The 17992-nt window shown below is 42.4% G+C and overlaps 1 protein-coding gene across 3 annotated transcripts in view; it reads left to right on the top strand.

The window, feature by feature from the left end:
• ARHGAP10 (Rho GTPase activating protein 10) overlaps positions 1 to 17992 on the top strand; it is a 262224-nt gene that overhangs the window by 70173 nt on the left and 174059 nt on the right. For all 3 annotated transcript variants that reach the window (XM_059697888.1, XM_059697887.1, XM_059697886.1), the window contains exons 2-3: positions 5711 to 5806; positions 5880 to 5941. In XM_059697888.1, coding sequence (XP_059553871.1) covers positions 5711 to 5806; positions 5880 to 5941 — 158 coding nt within the window. The remainder of the gene's footprint in view (positions 1 to 5710; positions 5807 to 5879; positions 5942 to 17992) is intronic.

Below are 17992 nucleotides of genomic sequence, written 5' to 3'. Positions count from 1 at the left end.
CTTGGCCTTGTCCACCAGCTGGCGTCATATCAGCCTTGAAGGTGTTTCAAAGAGCAGTGTTGCTTCGGAGAACTCAGGAATTAGAGGATGGGGGCATGGAGGCCCACCCATATGAGTTTTCCATTTGGTTAGAATTCTGCATTTGAGCCATTCAGATAACTAGTTGAGATCTGGGCAAAGTATTCGGGAAAAATGTTAAATCTCTTGAAAGCTGGAATGATGTCATAGAAAGGACATTTGTGGAAGCTTGAGAGAACCTCTAGGGCTTACTACCAGTAGTCTAAAGAAGTGTGTGACCTTGATGAAGTCACTAATCTACCTCTGAACCTACTTACGATAAGGGGGCACCAGCACTTACCCTGCAGGCTGATTATAAAGAGTAAATGATATTTAAGTCAATTAGCATAGAGTAAGCACTCAATAAAGATAATTCTGTCTAGTGGGCCCCCTCACTATCTTTTCCAGTCTTTGTAACTAGTGAACTAAGACTGGTTGAGTTTCATGTGCAATTATATTGGAAAGAAAAAACATCCTTTGTACAAGCATCATTGTGCTTATTTCATAGAACTGTACTAAATCTAGTAAGCTGTCTTATGATTTTATATTAGTTTAGAAAGGCAGAAGATATAAGCAAAAGTATAAACTGCATGGGAGGAGAAGTAAATTTAAAATGTACCAGGTAATGGGAAGGTGATAAATTTGTGATTCTTAAAAGGAATGGAGTTTGGTATGGTCAAATTTTTAAAAAATAAAAATTTTGCACAATAAGCTCTAATAACACCAGAAGGAAGTCAACAAAGAGAAAAAATCAGTGAGGAAAATGGTATATTCTAAAATAAATTGATGTGATTATAATACTGCAGAGGTAAGATAAGAACATGCTAAAAGAAATATAATAACTGTGCAGATGAACTCAAATTTAATCTGCTATCATAAACATTTCAACTTACAAAATTAGGAACTATGAAGTACATGTTGGAAAATTGATGTATTTAAGTTTTAACTTCCTGGTGGGCATCCTATGCTGATCATATGAAACATGGTCTTTAAAGTATCCTGACTTGGTATTTTGGATAAAATAGTCAAAGGAAACAGCTCCAGAGGGAAAATATGATTTATACCAGCATTGATGATCATATATATATATATATATATATACATATATATATATATATATATCTACCTACTAATATATATAACTACTTATACATGCATACAATGTATATAAATAAATATAAACATATAAGTACACACAGATATATAAACATAAATGGAACCAGCTTCATACCCTGTTGAGTACTGACAGAGCACCCATTAGCAAAATAGAATAATACAAAGTTATTTAGATAATAGCCCACTCTATTAATATTTGGAAATAGGTGCCAGATATAAATTAAAACAGAAAAATCCTATTGTGGTCCCTGTTTCAGGGATATCTTCTGGGTTGTAAGCTATCACAATCAGTTGCTGCTTCAGGGACACGATATTCTAGAGTGGAAAATAGATCACCATGAGTATCAATATTGGCGAAATAAGGTAATTTTAGGTAATAAGTGCTATGAAGAAAATAAAAGGACAAAGGGCTAGAGAGGGACTTAGGGCAGAGGGAGGACATTATTGTAGAGAGGATGGTGAGAGGAGGGGGGTTCTTCACTGAGCCATCCTTGTTGAGAAGGACCTGCCAGGTGACAGTGGGGGTGGGGAAGGAGCACTTGAGGGAGCCCAAGTTTGAGGACTCCCAGACTGGAATGAGTTCAGCAAGTGTGAGCCAAGAGCAGGCCAGAGTGGTTAGAGCTTAGAGAATAAGTGTATGTTTGTCTAGATTACAATAGAAACTGAGTTATTTTTGAATGGCCTAAAATAGCTAGACTTTCCTTTCTTACGGTTTAAAAAATTTTATATTGTGATTGTGAAAATTATGGCAAAAAATCAGAAGTATACGAAACAAATGTATGTTTTAAAGAAGAATGACAAAGCAAACATCCACAGACCCACCGCCAGTTATGACCTAAAATACTATAATCCCCTTGTAGCTTTTGGACTGCATTGCTCTCCCTGGCTCCCGGTGGTAAGATAAACATTGTGTGACTTTTGAGATAAGGATTCCTTTGCTAGTCTGGATTTAGTGACCTATATTTGCAACCCAAACATGTAGTCTAGTGTAGCTTGTTTTGAATTTTATATAAAACATCCATGGTTTGTGTGTTCTTCTGTGTCTTGCTTCTTTCTCTCCAAATTGAGGTTCCTTTGTGTTGATCTGTGAGTTTTTAGTTAGTTTTTACTCTATAGTATATGAATACACTGTAACATAGTTATTTGTTCTGTCGATCAGTATTTGTCTTTCCCAGTGTTTGGCTGTTATTGTAATAAGGTCTGATGTAATTTACCTAGGAGAACAACTTCTGGGTTGTAAGATATCACCAAATTTACTAGACAATGCCAAACTCCTTCCAAAGTAAATACACTAGTCTTTACTCTCACTCGCAGTGTGCGAGGCTTTCTGTTGCTGCATGTACAGGATTACACCAACCCTGGACGTTGCCAGACTTAGTAATTTTTGCCCGTCTGACGGGTGTGTCCAGGTATCTTGAAGTTTTAATTTTCACTTTTATTCTCACTAATGAGTTTGAGCACCTTTTCATGTGGTTATAGGCCATATGGATTTCTTTCACTTATTTTTCTGAAAGGCTGATTCAAGTGTTTTTCCCAATTTTTTCTTGGGGTTCTGCCTTACCGTATAGCAGTTATTTATACCTTCTCTCTGTGTGCTTATCCTCCCTTTTGTATGTTTTTTAAATATTTAAAACTTAAACAGAGACGAATTTTAATAATCTTTTTATATTATCTATTGCTTTGTGACAGATCACCCCAAAACCTAATGGCTGAAACAACTTTATTTCAGTTGGGACTCGGCTCACTAGGCAGTGACTGCCTGCCTCCTGCCTGTGCAGGGAAGTTCTGCTTCTGCTGGTTGGCTGTCTGATTGCTGGGGTGATAACGGGGTGACTGAGCCACAAGTCTTTCATCAGCCGCAGGTTAGCTTGGACTTGTTCACATGGAATCGGGCAAAGGTGTACAAAGCTTCTTGAGGTGGAGGCTCCAAAATAGCAGATGTCACATTCACTGCGTTCCGTTGTTGTCCACAAACCCTGCTGGTATTCAAGGGGTGGGGACATGACATAGACCCTGCCACTTGTTGGCGAGGCTGTGAGTGTCCTTGAAAAGAGAAGTGCCTGCAGGCAGGGGCAAGAGCTGTGACCATGCTTGCAATCCACCACTTTTTACTTGATAGTTGTGCTTTTCTCCCCTACTCCAAGGGTAAGAATACAATCCTATAGTGTCTTCTAAAAGTTACAAGGGTTTTCCTTTTCACATCAAAGTCTTTTTCAATGTTGGTTTTTTAAAAAAATTTTATTTTGAAGAGGAAAAAGAATTTGAGAACAGCAAGAGAAACATGAATTAGAGGAAGAATGAAGTTTCAAACATCATGACAGTGGGGAATGTTGATAATGAAGGAGGCTGTGCATCTGCAGGGAATGCGGGTCAAAGAAAAATCTATACTTTCTGCCCAGTTTTGCTGCGAACCTAAAACTGCTCTAAGCCATAGTCTATTAGGAAAAATTAAAAAAACAAAGCAAAACTATGACAACAGCTGAAAGAGCTGGTGAACATTCACTGTTTGTTTGTTAGCTATAATTCAATGAAGAACATTACAAAGAACACTTGCTTTTACTATCCTACCATCTTATTAAAAACTGCCCTTGGTGTTTTGCATTATTTGCTTCACTTTCTTGTCTATATTTATTTGTTGCAAGATAGCATTCCGATCAGCAGTAATGGATTGCATTTTATTTTTTCAACTTTTTAATTTTCTTAACATGAAGTTCTATTTGAACACGGTCTGTCAGTACTCATTGTACTGAGACCAGAGGCATAAGGAGTGCAGGTGTCAGTGAGCAGCTTCTTAGAAAGTGCTTTAGACCAGAGGGAGGATTGTATCCTGGCCAGGGCCTGGGTTTTGGACACATGGCCCTAGAGTAGAATCAAGCCTTTGCTGTCGTAGTAGCTGTGCAACTTTGTGCAAATAACAACATCTCTGAGCTTTAAGTCAGCATTTTAAAATGGAGATCATTTTTAATTATCTTTCAAGAGTATTGAATGAGATAGAAAAAAATATTACCTAGCATGGCATGTGGCCCATAAAATAAACATGAGCCTAGATTAGAAATAGGTTTTCCACTATTTTCCGTTAATCTCCAGTAAGAAAAGATGAGGACCTCTATAAGTCTTTTGCAGAATGAATTATTTCTGACATTTAAGCTTGGCCTTAGTTACCTCCCTGTGGCTGTTTTCTGTGAAAATTCTTTCATCATCTTCTGGGTTCTCTGCCTGGAGTTTGACAATCAGTTAAGTGCATCTGGTTGGCTGACATCAAGCTTTTGAGACCCGTGTGTGTGTGTGTGTGTGTGTGTGTGTGTGTTTCTAAATTTTTCAATAGCAATTTATATTCAATATTATTTTGTATTAGTTTCAGGTGTGCAGCATAGTGGTTATACAACCATATACTTTACCAAGTGTTCACCCCAATATTTCCAGTACTCAGCTGGTACCATACATAGTTATTATAATACTAGAGGCCCGGTGCACGAATTCGTGCATGGGTAGGGTCTGGCAGGCCCTCCCCAATGGGGGCTGATTGGGGCTGGGCTGACGGTGGGGAGGGGCTGTGGGAGGTTGGCCACTGGCTCTGCCCCTGATCAGGCAGTGGGGGGGGCTGCTTGGGGGCGAGGCCAGCTGGTGGGAGGGGCTGCCTATCAGAGTGGGGGGTGCTGTGGGAGGTTGTGGGGGGCCGATTGGGGCCCCGATTGGGTTGGTTGGCCACTGCAGTGCACATCATAGCGGCCAGTCGTTCTGGTTGTTCCGGGTGTTCTGCTGTTCCAGTCGCTTGGCTTTTATATATATAGATTATTAGATTATTGGCTGTATTTCCTATTCTGTACTTTACATCCCCAACTATTTTGTAACTACCAATCTTTACTTCAGACACTTATATTTGAAACCTTGGTAGCCAGCCGGATCTCATGGAGCCCTGGGAGATACTATCAGGGGTGTGTGTTCACGGTCCTCACTTTTGAATTGGGCAAGCTCTGACCTGAGTAAGCAGAGAAAGGAAAAGTTTTTTAGGGAACTAGGTGAAGCAGTCCGGTCTCTGAGGAAGAAGTGACTGGGGGGTGGAATAAACATTTCTCCAGCACCTGCTCTCTGCCAGAATGTAGAGTGGAAGACAGAAGCTGCTGGAGAGAGCACCAGGGATGCTGGGCCCCTTGGCAAAGCAGTTGGGTTGTGCCTCTTTGCAGATTGATTGGAGGAGAGCTCTCTAGCTCTCTTGACCTGACGAGGAATAAATATTTTCTAGGCCTTGACATAAAATGAGGACCCAGCCCTGATTGGTTTGGCTCAGTGGATAGAGCGTCGGCCTGAGGACTGAAGGGTCCCAGGTTCGATTCCCGTCAAGGGCATGTACCATGGTTGCGGGCACATCCCCAGTAGGGAGTGTGCAGGAGGCAGCTGATCGATGTTTCTCTCTCATTGATGCTTCTAACACTCTATCCCTCTCCCTTCCTCTCTGTAAAAAATCAATAAGATATAAAAAACAAACACACAAAAAAACAAAAAACGACCCATGCCATGATTAAATCTTTCTTCCTAGGTCTTTCGGCAGCCCAGCGGAAGTTTGCTCACTCACTCAGAGACTTTAAGTTTGAGTTTATTGGCGATGCGGAGACCGATGATGAACGCTGCATAGGTACGTGGAGGGGAGGGTTTGGTCTGCTCTCCTTTGCTTTGTCCGCCAAATAACGATTCCTTTCTCTTGACAGATGCTTCCTTGCGTGAATTTTCTAACTTTTTGAAGAACCTGGAAGAGCAGAGGGAAATCATGGTGAGTTGTGGGATGTAAATGAATAAATCTAACTTTGAGCAGGGGAAATCAGGTTTCTATTTCCTCAGTGGTGCTGACCTTGGCAGGATTTTAGATAAGTTGCTGGACTTCTGGACCTGTTTCTTTATCAGTAAAATAGTCAGACTACATCAGTTCCATCTAGATTTTCGTCAGCACTTGCATTTTACATTCAGGGTTGGGGAATGCCCGGCCCTCAGGCTGTCTAAGGTCTGGGAAATCATTTGGTCTGGCTCTGCCAAGTTATTAGGGGTGAGTTAATTAAATCTTTGACCAAATATAGCAGGCTAATTTTTAAGTTGATAAATTTGTATGGCCTGTGAATAATCCAAATGGCCCTTGGCAGAAAAAAGGTGCCCCACCCCTGATTTAAATTGAGTCTCATGCAGAACCTTAACGTATCAAAAAGATAAAAGCAGAAAAGCTTATGTAGAAGCACAAGGACAGCAGGGCAATGTTAGAGCTATAGCTTCGATTTCTAGGCTGTGTGGAGAGGGAGGGAACTCAGGCTTGCAAGTCTTTTTTTTTTTTTTTAATATATTTTATTGATTTTCTACAGAGAGGAAGGGAGAGGGATAGAGAGCTAGAAACATCGATGAGAGAGAAACATCGATCAGTTGCCTCCCGCACACTCCCTACTGGGTATGTGCCCGCAACCAAGGTACATGCCCTTGACCAGAATTGAACCTGGGACCCTTGAGTCCGCAGGCCAACGCTCTGCACTGAGCCAAACCAGCCAGGGCAGGCCTGGAAGTCTTTAAGATCCCACTTTGCCTTGAGAATCGTGATGCCAGCAGTAATGATAATAGCTACCCTTCATTGGGTGCTCTCCATGTATATCTGCTACGCTGAGTGCATTGAGTGGGTCATCTTATTTACGCCCAGCAATGCAGTTTGAGTGTATTGAATAATACTTAACCTTTCTTAAAAGCTTGCATTTCCCACCAAGTGACTGATACTCATTCATTGCACAAAAATTTACAGTAGAATTGGTACTGGAATAGGACACACTATTCTCACCATATTTTCAGGCTTTCAGAGGGCTTGTGAAGGCACTGTGGTCCTCTTAGGTTTTTCTGGCACAAACTGACATATTATTTATGTGATGCTGTAGTCACTGATTTTCCAGCTGTTTAGGCAAGTTTAAATGTGATAGTGGATGAAGGTAGTACTGTGACGTCACTTTTCTGCTACATGAAGTGGGTGTGAGTGTGTGGCTGATGGTGAAACTGCATGTTCTTAGTCTTTGTTAATAGCCGTGGACTTTTGTCTCAACTCTCTTTGATATTTAGTTGTACTTTCCTGGGATCCTGAGCCTTCAGCAAATATGTATCAGATCACCTTTTGCCTTTTGTGTCCCAGTGACTGATTAAAATCTGAACACAGAGGCAAAGCCAAGTCCCTGCCCTCAGGGAGGTTACATTCTAGAAAGGGGAGGTGACAATAATAATTAAAAAACAACATATAATACATTGTCAGGTAGCGATAAGTGCTACAGAACTTAATAAGGAAGGGTACGTAGCCAGAGAGTAGGGCCCGGTACTGTTACACCTAGAGTGGGGAGAGAAGGCCTTTGCACAGAGAACTCTAGGTATCTGGGGGAAGAGAGTACTGGTCAGATTGGTGCTAAATTTTAGCTCTGCAGAAATACTGTGTAACCACAGTCAGTCTTTTTTTTAATCCTCACCTAAGGATATGTTTTTATTGATTTTGGAGAAAGAGGAAGGGAGAGAAAGGAGGGAAATATCGATGTGAGAGAGAAACATTGATTAGTTGCCTCCTGTACATGCCCTGATGAGGGATTGAACCCTGGGATTGGACCCACAATGTAGGTATGTGCCCTGACTGGGAATTGAATCTGTGACCTTTTGGTGTATAGCAGGGATGGGGAACCTTTTTTCTGCTAAGGGCCTTTGGATATTTATAGCATCCATTCATGGGCCGTATAGAATTATCAGCTTAAAAATTAGCCTGCTGTATTTGGTCAAACATTTAATTAACTCAGCCCTAATGCCTTGGCAGGGCCAGGCCAAATGATTTGGAGGGTCTTATATGGCCCGAGGGATGGACATTCCCCACCCCTGATTGTACAGGATGACACTCCACCAGCTCAGCCACTCAGTCAGGGCACTGCTCCCTGTCTTGATATTCTGTTTCCGATTTATGTTCCCGAGGTGAAATGACTAGGTCAAAAAACGAGTATGTGGTCTTCCCTCCAGGCTGTCTGACAGAGATAACACGGTTCTCAGAGCTGAGTTAGGGGATATATTGATTTAATCTTCAGTTGTGATGGGAGTTGATAGGGTATCTGTCTTAGATAGGAGGAGGATGGCTGGGCTAGGCTTTCACTGCAGGGTAGAAGTAAGAATAGGATGTTGTCCGTATAAGGCCACGGACCTCAGAGAGGAATGGGACAGTCTGTTATAACCCTCTGTGGGAACAGTAACACCTGCTGGATAGCAGGAAAATGCTCAAAGCCAGCAAGCAGTGGGGGCAGCTGTGACCAACCACAGAATTAACAGGACATCTGGCCATCGGATAATCTTTTTTCCCTCTAGCGTTTTAGTGGAAAGTTTTGAGTGTGTACGAAAGGTAGAGAGAAAAATATAATTAAACTGCACGTACTCATCACCCAGCTTCAATAACCATTGGCACACAACCGATCTTGTTTCTCCTGTACCTCTTACTGCCACCCCCATTATTTTGGTAGAAAGCCCAGTATCATCCATAAATACCTTAGTGTGTAGCTCTTAAAGATAACTCTTTGAACCACAGTATCCTTGTCTTACCTGAAAACAAATAACAATTCCTTAATATTACAAAGAATTAGGCTGTATTCAAATTTTTCTGATATTCATTCACATATTGTTGCCCCTTCCCCAGCCCCCCTTCCAGTAATAGTGGTTTTGTTTGAATCTGGATCCAAACACAATATATTTGATTGATAAGTTTCTAAGTCTCTTTTAATCTATAGGTCCTTCCTCCTTTTATTCCCCCCTTGACAGGAATTCCTGGTGCTTTATTAGCTTTAAAAGAACTTTATGGTAGTATTTTCTGAGTTAACCATGATAATCTTCTATAATAAAAGCGTAATATGCTAATTAGACTGGACGTCCTCCCGGAAGACCTTCCAAATGAAGCCAGGGCTGCGAGGGAAGCCCGGGTCCCTGGTGCCAGAGGGAAGCAGGTGCTGGCTGCCGGGGGAAGGAAGGCCTATTGTTGCACGAATTTTGTGCATCAGGCCTCTAGTGAAGTTAATAAAAGATAAAAAGTTTGACATTTAACCAATATGGATGTTATTTGGGTGTTTCTGTCTAATCTTAATAGTTAGTGATCACTTTTTTTTTTAAGCATGTAAATTGTAAGGAATTATTATGGCTAGCTTTGTTCCTTTAAGTTGCTTTGAATACTTAGGGGAAAAAAATTTGTTATGCTTTACTAGACACCAGCCTTAAACTTTCGCATAAGAAAAGATACCTCTCTCAAGAAGTGTCCAGTGTTGTTGTGGAGACTAACTGGTACAAAGCTAATTAAAATACACGACAGTAAGTGCAGTAGCAGGGGTATAGAGTGTGGCTACATGGAGTGGGGAGCAGCTAAGCCCCTGCTGCTCAGGAAAGACAGTCTGGAAGAGGTGGTATTTGAGCTGGAGTGCAGGGGACAGAGATGCCAAGGAGGGCCTTTGTATCATTTCACCAGCTCTCACCTCCCCAACGCAGTGACAAGGAGGTAAGGGCAGTCTTTAAACAGGTGGATGCCAGTTCATTCTGCGAACTTTTAAAAACTCTTATTTTACTTCAAATATTGCAAACCAGCAGCATGTTAAAATAGCCACATATTTAAAAAGGAATGGGAAATGACAGCTGTAAATCGAGATAGAAATATTCTAAAATTGGAGACACCATTCCTGAGCTGCATTTACAGGTGAATCAGAGTTAGTCAGGTAAGGAAAGAGGGAAGTGACGCAGTAGTTTCCTCCGTGGGGAAAACAAATCGATTTTGGAAAAGAGGGAGGTGTGTGTTTGCCTGTCCCCCCACTGGTGCCCAGCTCTGTAGCTATTAACTGAAGTGTTGGAAAGGGAAGTGGAAAGAAGGCCTGTCTAGCCAGCCAGAGTTTTTCCTCCGTGCACAGAAGCCCAGTTTCTATGAATTGGGTGTGCCTCGCCCTATAAAAGGCCAATGTTGTCTTTTTTCAGGACAGTGTTTTCAAGTAAGTAGTTTGCGCTGAAAATATTGCCACCCTTGACTGTGAAAGTGAGGAGCCGGGTGCCGTGAGTGGCCAGCATTGCCCTGCAGTCTTCCGTGCCTGTTGTCGAAGGGAGCCGCTGCGTGGTGTCTCCGCCAGCATTCCGGAGATGCTCTCTCTGGTGAGGCAGGACAGGGTGTCCTCATCCCAGGCAGGCTGCTGGCCAGGAATTTTAGGACTTTTAAAATAGTGCTGTAGTGTTTAAAAGGGCTTCATCCTGTATTTACTTCTCTGCATGTATCCTTTTACCATAGGGGTTAGTTTTGTCCTCCGAAACATGACCGCTCAGTTTCAGGGGGTTGTGTGAGGCCCAGAGGCCCAGGAAAGCTTTGGGGAAGGGGGATAACGGGAGAGAGGAGGTCTAGCTTGCCTGATGATGCACAAAAGTGCCGCCCCCCCCCACCCCCATGCCACTGGGCTGGCAAGCAGGCGAGAGGGGGTGTCTCTTCCACCAGCTGCATCCCTTTCCCACCTGAGCAAGATGACCCTTTGCCTGCACAGACTCTGGAGGGGTTGAGTCCCTCTTCTGTTTATTCCATGTTGTTTTTCCCACCGCAGATTCTACTCTTGTGAAAACACTGGGCTGGGGAAAGCTTGCTGGGTGATTTGCCCTGAGCTTATGCCTGGATAAGGAAGGCCCTACGCTTCTGAGAACCAAACGCTTTTTGTTAATAGTTTAGATGGTTCCAGGCAAGACACTAGCATTGCCTCAATCCTTGTCTGATTTCCTTCACTCCTTTCTCATCATTTCTCTCATTGTCTCAAATATCGTATAGTCATGTTGTTAAGTGGTTTCTATATCTTTTGGGTTTTTTTTTACACTGGTTTTTGTCCCAAAATTTTTTTTTTTTTTTTTTTTTTTACTTTCAAAAGTTTCATCATATTATTAGAAAAATGCATGTTGGTTAAAATGAACTAAATCATGAGAACCAAGATGGCGGCATAGGTTCATTCTGGAGTTTGCTCCCTTGAACAACTACTTCAAAAGTGAAACTAAAAGACGGAACGAACATCACCCAGAACCACAGGAACGCTGGCTGAGTGGAAGTCCTACAACTAGGAGGAAAGAGAAACGCATACGGACACTCAGAGGAGGCGCAGTGCTGAAGTCAAATTCTGAGGTGCGGAGTTTGCGGAGTGGGCTGGTGGCGGAGGGCGCGGTTGGCGTTTTCAATCGGGAGGGAGTCGCAGACTCTGAGCTCCAGATACGGGCGAGTCTTTAGGGACCCAGACTCAAATGGGAGAAGCAGGACTGTCTGGCTTCAGTCAGAGCGAGTGCAGCTTTCTCTCTGAGGTTTGCAGTGGGTGCTGGGACTCAGAGAGGCAGAACCCCTGGGGACAGGACTGAAAGCCGCCATAACTGCTCTCTCTGGCCCACCCTGTTGATCCTGTGCGACCCGCCCCGCCCAACCCCTACACAGAGGCATTTGCCGGATAGCCTCAGGCAAAGGCTAGATTAGCACCTCCCCAGAACAGAAGTTCTCTCACTCCAGACACAGCTGATTCTCACAGCCACTTGGCCTGGAGGTCAAACCCTCCCTGGTATTAGCTACAACAACCAAGGCTTAACTACAAGACTGCGCACAAAGACCACTAGGGGGTGCACCAAGAAAGCATAACAAAATGCGGAGACAAAGAAAGAGGACAAAATTGTCAATGGAAGATATAGAGTAAAGAACCACACTTTTAAGGTCTCTCAAGAACTGTTTAGAAGCCGCCGATAAACTTAATGAGATCTACAAGAAAACTAATGACACCCTCAATGTTATGCTGGGGAACCAACTAGAAATTAAGCATACACCGACTGAAATAAAGAATACTATACAGACTCCCAACATCAGACCAGAGGAGCGCAAGAATCAAGTCAATGATTTGAAATGCGAGGAAGCAAAAAACACCCAACCGGAGGGGCGGAATGAAAAAAGAATCCAAAAATGCGAGGATAGTGTAAGGAGCCTCTGGGACAGCTTCAAGCGTACCAACATCAGAATTATAGGGGTGCCAGAAGATGAGAGAGAGCAAGATATTGAAAACCTATTTGAAGAAATAATGACAGAAAACTTCCCCCACCTGGTGAAAGAAATGGACTTACAGGTCCAAGAAGCACGGAGAACCCCAAACAAAAGGAATCCAAAGAGGACCACACCAAGACACATCATAATTAAAATGCCAGGAGCAAAAGATAAAGAGAGAATCTTAAAAACAGCAAGAGAAAGAAACTCAGTTACCTACAAGGGAATACCCATACGACTGTCAGCTGATTTCTCAACAGAAACTTTGCAGGCCAGAAGGGAAGGGCAAGAAATATTCAAAGTGATGAATACCAAGAACCTACAACCAAGATTACTTTATCCAGCAAAGCTATCATTCAGAACTGAAGGTCAGATAAAGAGCTTAACAGATAAGGAAAAGCTAAAGGAGTTCATCACCACCAAACCAGGATTATATGAAATGCTGAAAGGTATCCTTTAAGAAGAGGAAGAGGAAGAAAAAGGTAAAGATACAAATTATGAACAACAAATATGCATCTATCAACAAGTGAATCTAGGAATCAAGTGAATAAATAATCTGATGAACAAAATGAACTGGTGATTATAATAGAATCAGGGACATAGAAAGGGAATGGACTGACTATTCTTGGGGGGGAAAGGGGTGTGGGAGATGCAGGAAGAGACTGGACAAAAATCATGCACCTATGGATGAGGACAGTGGGTGGGGAGTGAGGGCGGACGGTGGGGCGGGAACTGGGAGGAGGGGCGTTATGGGGGAAAAAAAGAGGAACAAATGTAATAATCTGAACAATAAAGATTTAATTAAAAAAAATAAATAAATAAATAAAATGAACTAAATCATGTTGATCCTTTGGTAGACATTTTCATGATAATCTTTCCATAGTGCACCCTGGGGCGGTGGTCCTCAGTGCTTGGCCCCTCACCCATCAGCATCAGTATCACCTGGGAACATGCTAGAAATGCAACCTCTTGGGCCCCAACCCAGACCAACTGTGTCAGAAACTGGGGGGGTGGGGGGGGTGCGGTTCATCAGCCTCCAGGTTATTGTCACACATGAAACCTGTGTTGTTGTTTTTTGAGAATGTACCTTTTGAGAGCTGGGTTTTGACTGGCCCAGAATCCTATGGACATTATGGTCACGACTAACTCAAATAAAAATTCGAAAGTGAGTGAGGATGTCTTCCGCAGGAGGCCCGGGCTCCTTCTTGGACCCCATTTGTGTGGGGCCGTGCCTCTGACTCAGTGTTCTCGCTCGGTGACTCACTATCATCTGTGGCCTCACACAGCCTTGTCATCCCAGATCCTACTTCCCTCCTGAAACTTCTGTTTCCTATTTTAATATCCTGGGGCGTGTTCCCTGCTTCTGAGGAATCAGCCAGCTCTTCTGATTAAACAGACCACTGGCATGAAAGAGCAAAGAGTAGACATGAACTCTTCCTCCTCTGCCCACAGAACAAGGGACACCCGACTGTAACCAGCCTGCTTGCTTCATTGTCTGATCCAGAGACGTGGTTCCCTTAGTGGGAATCAGTTCAGCTGAATGTACAGTTTTATGAGAAAACTGTGGGCTTAGCCTGCGCATCTCAAATCATTCTTAAGATCCTGTCACGATGTACTCAGAGGTGTGGCCTTGGCTCTTAAAACCAAGGGCTGAGAGAGAATTTAGGATAATTCACACTTAACCACTTGACTTAGGCAAACAAACAGGCAAGCTAGTACTGGAACAAGTGAGGTGGAATGATTTGATCTACATCACAAAATAAGTTGGTGATAGAGACTAAAAATCAAATCTTCTGCTGTGGGATCCCAAAGACATGATTCTTTGCCTTTAGCTCCTTGTAGGAGTTAATGCCCTTTCCTCCACCTTTAAGCATGGGTGAATGGAGATGTGTCTTTATAGCTGTTATCCACCAGGCAGCGGTCATGAAGAAACATGAATTTGGTTCTTTTTTCTCCTGGCCTGTTTGGACAACTGTAGTCTCTCAATATTTTAGTCACCAAACCATGTAAGGACCAGTTAAAGAGGAAATATGAATCCTGGTGGGTGTCTAAAGATCTGCCAGTGAGACCTGGTTCGGTCAAGGAAGTGCTAATGTCAGCCTCAAGCGAGTGGGTGCCATGGTCTTGGAGGAAAATCCTGGAGACCACAGTGGAGCACTCCTTAAGGAAATACTGCATCACCAATATTTTTGAGGACACAGAGGAAAAAAATAGGTGGGGAAAGCCAGGTATTACTGGCTGAAAGGAAAAGGGATTCAGAGGAGTTGGACTCTGCAGTTGTTTTAGAAATACTGCTTGTTTTCTTCTTTGCTCATGCACAAGAGGGTTACATGGTAAAAATATATCTAACTCTCAATCCAAGAGCTTTTTAAGTACATATAAAAGCTCCAAATGTTAAGATACTAAATCAAGCCCTAACCGGTTTGGCTCAGTGGATAGAGCATCGGCCTGCGGACTGAAGGGTCCCAGGTTCGGTTCCGGTTGGGGGCATGTGCCTTGGTTGTGGGCACATCCCCAGTTTGGGGTGTGCAGGAGGCAGCTGATCGATGTTTCTCTCTCATCAATGTTTCTGGCTCTCTGTCCCTCTCCCTTTCTCTCTGTGAAAAATCAATAAAAAAAAAGAAAAAAAAAGATACTAAATCAAGATTTCGTTAGCGTTTCTTCTTCACAGTCTATAAAATGCTGGAGTGTTTTACTATTATGTAATGGCGTGTTAGATTTAAGGAAACGCAGTACCAAAAGGGTGCTGGGGTCCGGAGGAATACCAGTGGCCGTGATGATGCAATGGGAAGAATTGGACTTTGGCAGCCATGAGGCTGCTCTCAGATCTCCAACTACAGAGAGCGTAGTTGACCATCAGGCCCAGCTGCCCTGTGGCTCCATCACTGCATTAGTGCGAAGGCCAAGGCCATGGCCATGCTGTTTATGCCTGTCTGCAGCCAGTGAGCACAGCAGGGGTGGTAAACCTGGCTCACTCCGGGGGACTCTGGAATCCTCTGACAGGCAGCCTGGGCTCAGGGAGTCCCTGAGTGCCTTGCCAAACTTTCCCTGGAACTGCATTCAGTCTAACATGGTCCATCCAGCCTTCCTCTCCTGTCTCCTTCCCCTGGGCTCAGCCCTGCATCACTGTCTGACAGCTCTTCCAGCCTTCCCTGGCTCCCTCCCTCTTTTCTCTATTACATTTGTTGTATTTTAAATCCTGTCTTGGTGTCTGCTTTTTAGAGAGACCTGGATTAGTATAGACACTGACTGTTTTGAGTCAGAGATAATGGATACAGGAGACTCAGTGTAGGTATTTATGGTTACTGTTATCTCCATCAGCAGGAAATGCTGCCTGGTTACTGTTACCACTGTCAGCAGGAAATGCTGCATTTGTATGGAAACTCTGTTCTTTATGTTATTGAAATTTAAAGGAGATTCCCACTTCATTACTAAAAATCTTTTTGAAGGCCTAGTATAAGGATATAGTGAGGAGTTAGGCTCTTGTCCAGTTTGAGTGGGAGAGAATGAGTAGGCAAGAGCCTTTCTATCCCATGTCCTTCCTTTTCTCTCTCAAATAGCCCAGGCAACACAGAAGGGCTGGAGATCTCTTTGTCCTTGGTCAAAGGCCTAGATGTTCTTTTCTGAACAGTCTCTCTCTCTCTCTCTCTCTCTCTCTCTCTCTCTCTCTCTCTCTCCCTCCCTCCCTCCCTCCCTCCCTCCCTCCCTCCCTCCCTCCCTCCCTCATTCCCTCCTCTCTCTCTCTCTCTCCCTCCCTCATTCCCTCCTCTCTCTCTCTCTCTCTCTCTCTCTCTCTCTCTCTCTCTCTCTCTCTCTCTCCTCTCTCTCTTTCTCTCTCTCTCTGTCTCATATTTTCTTGATTCAACAGTTTATTGCCTTATATTATTCAGTAGGTTCCATTTTTCACTATGCCACTGAATTATACCATTCACTTAAATGTTCTCTTACTTAAGCCTAAAAAACAAAATAGCAAATTCTCTCATGATACTTTCACAGCTGTCTTGATAGGCTTATCTTTTATTTACTTCTGTGGGCTTTTATTCCTTCTCATAATGTTCTGCCCAAGTATTTATTTTGTTTTAAAAATAGAAGTTAGTTCTGTATTGTCTCTCATACACGGATGGAAAGAAGATCAAGGTTGAATCTCTGCACATCCTTATTAGGTTAGGTTAACTCATTCTTAATATAGCCAATAGTTTGTTTTGAAGGTTTTCATTTTTTCCTAAGCATAATAAAAAATATCTTTATTGGTGGAGTCTATTTGATGTAAATAATCTAAATATAATGACTACTTTATTTTTTTGATTAATGTTCTTCAAAATTGATGCAAACTCTTTTTTTCCCCTTCAAACAAACCCAAAGATATTTGTTCATTAAGGGAATCTTAAACTTCTGTGATACACTTATTTTTTTCTCCCCAGAGAAAGGTCATAGTCAGATGTTGTGGGAATAAAGTCAGAGAGCAGAAGTGGTCAGAACTTTAGATCAAATCCTCTAGTTTTGTTAGCTTTTAAGCTATTCAGAATTTAGGATTGAAAGTTGATGTAAACTGTTATTGGGGACATCTTATTCTTGGACTGTCTGAAGAAAAGCAGAAGTGTGGTAACTGAATTAGTGAATTTGGAATATATATTTTACAAGTTATGGTTCCTAGGCATTAAGTGAGATGCCATGGTTTTGAAAGAATCAGACATTAAGAAACCATTTTGTATTAATTGGCTTCTAATTTTTAGGTTTAAACTTAGGTTAATTAATTTGTAGCATCTCTGTACCCGTGTCCCAGTTAGCGCTTTGGGGATGGGTTCATTAAGATTCTCATTAGCTCTTAGCTGGTGTGTTTGAGCTATTACCAAAAACTTAATTTCATTTTTACATTATTTTTTTTCTACCAGGAGGATTAGGTTAGCTTGCTTAAAAATAAAATGTCATCTAGGGATTTCTTTATTTGGAAATTAGAATTGCTTCTACTGTGACACCCCCTTCCTCTTTTTTCTTAATTGTGTTAAGTAGGTAGAGTGTGAGTATTATTAGTCCATCCTCACACTCTTGTCATATCAGAATCTTTGACTCTATTCTTTTTTTTTATTTATTTTTATTTTTTTTTATGTATTGCTTAAAGTATTACAAAGGGTATTAGATATGTGTCCATTTTTTCCCCCCCTGCCCTAGACAGTCCCCTAGCCTCCCCTATTCCCCAGTGTCTTATGTCCATTGGTTATGCTTATGTGCATGCATACAAGTCCTTTAGTTGATCTCTTACCCCCCTACCTCCTGCCCCCCAACCCTCCCCGGCCTTCCCGCTGCAGTTTGACAATCTGTTTGAGGCAGCTCTGCCTCTGTATCTATTATTGTTCAAAAGTTTATAATGGTCTCCATTATCCATGAATGAGTGATATCATGTGGTATTTTTCCTTCATTGACTGGCTTATTTCACTTAGCATAATGCTCTCCAGTTCCATCCATGCTGTTGCAAATGGTAAGAGTTCCTTCCTTTTTAGAGCAGCATAGTATTCCATCGTGTAGATGTACCACAGTTTTCTAATCCATTCATCTACTGATGGGCACTTAGGCTGTTTCCAGATCTTAGCTATGGTGAATTGTGCTGCTATGAACATAGGGGTGCATATATCCTTTCTGACTGGTGTTTCCGGTTTCTTGGGATATATTCCTAGAAGTGGGATCACAGGGTCAAATGGGAGTTCCATTTTCAGTTTTTTAAGGAAACTCCATACTGTCTTCCATAGTGGCTGCACCAGTCTGCATTCCCACCAGCAG

The sequence above is a fragment of the Myotis daubentonii genome, chromosome 5 (assembly GCF_963259705.1).
Source record: "Myotis daubentonii chromosome 5, mMyoDau2.1, whole genome shotgun sequence".
In the NCBI taxonomy this organism is placed as follows: Eukaryota; Metazoa; Chordata; class Mammalia; order Chiroptera; family Vespertilionidae; genus Myotis; species Myotis daubentonii.
The sequence above is the reverse complement of the archived record's forward strand: the minus strand, read 5'-3'. Positions and strand labels throughout refer to the sequence as shown.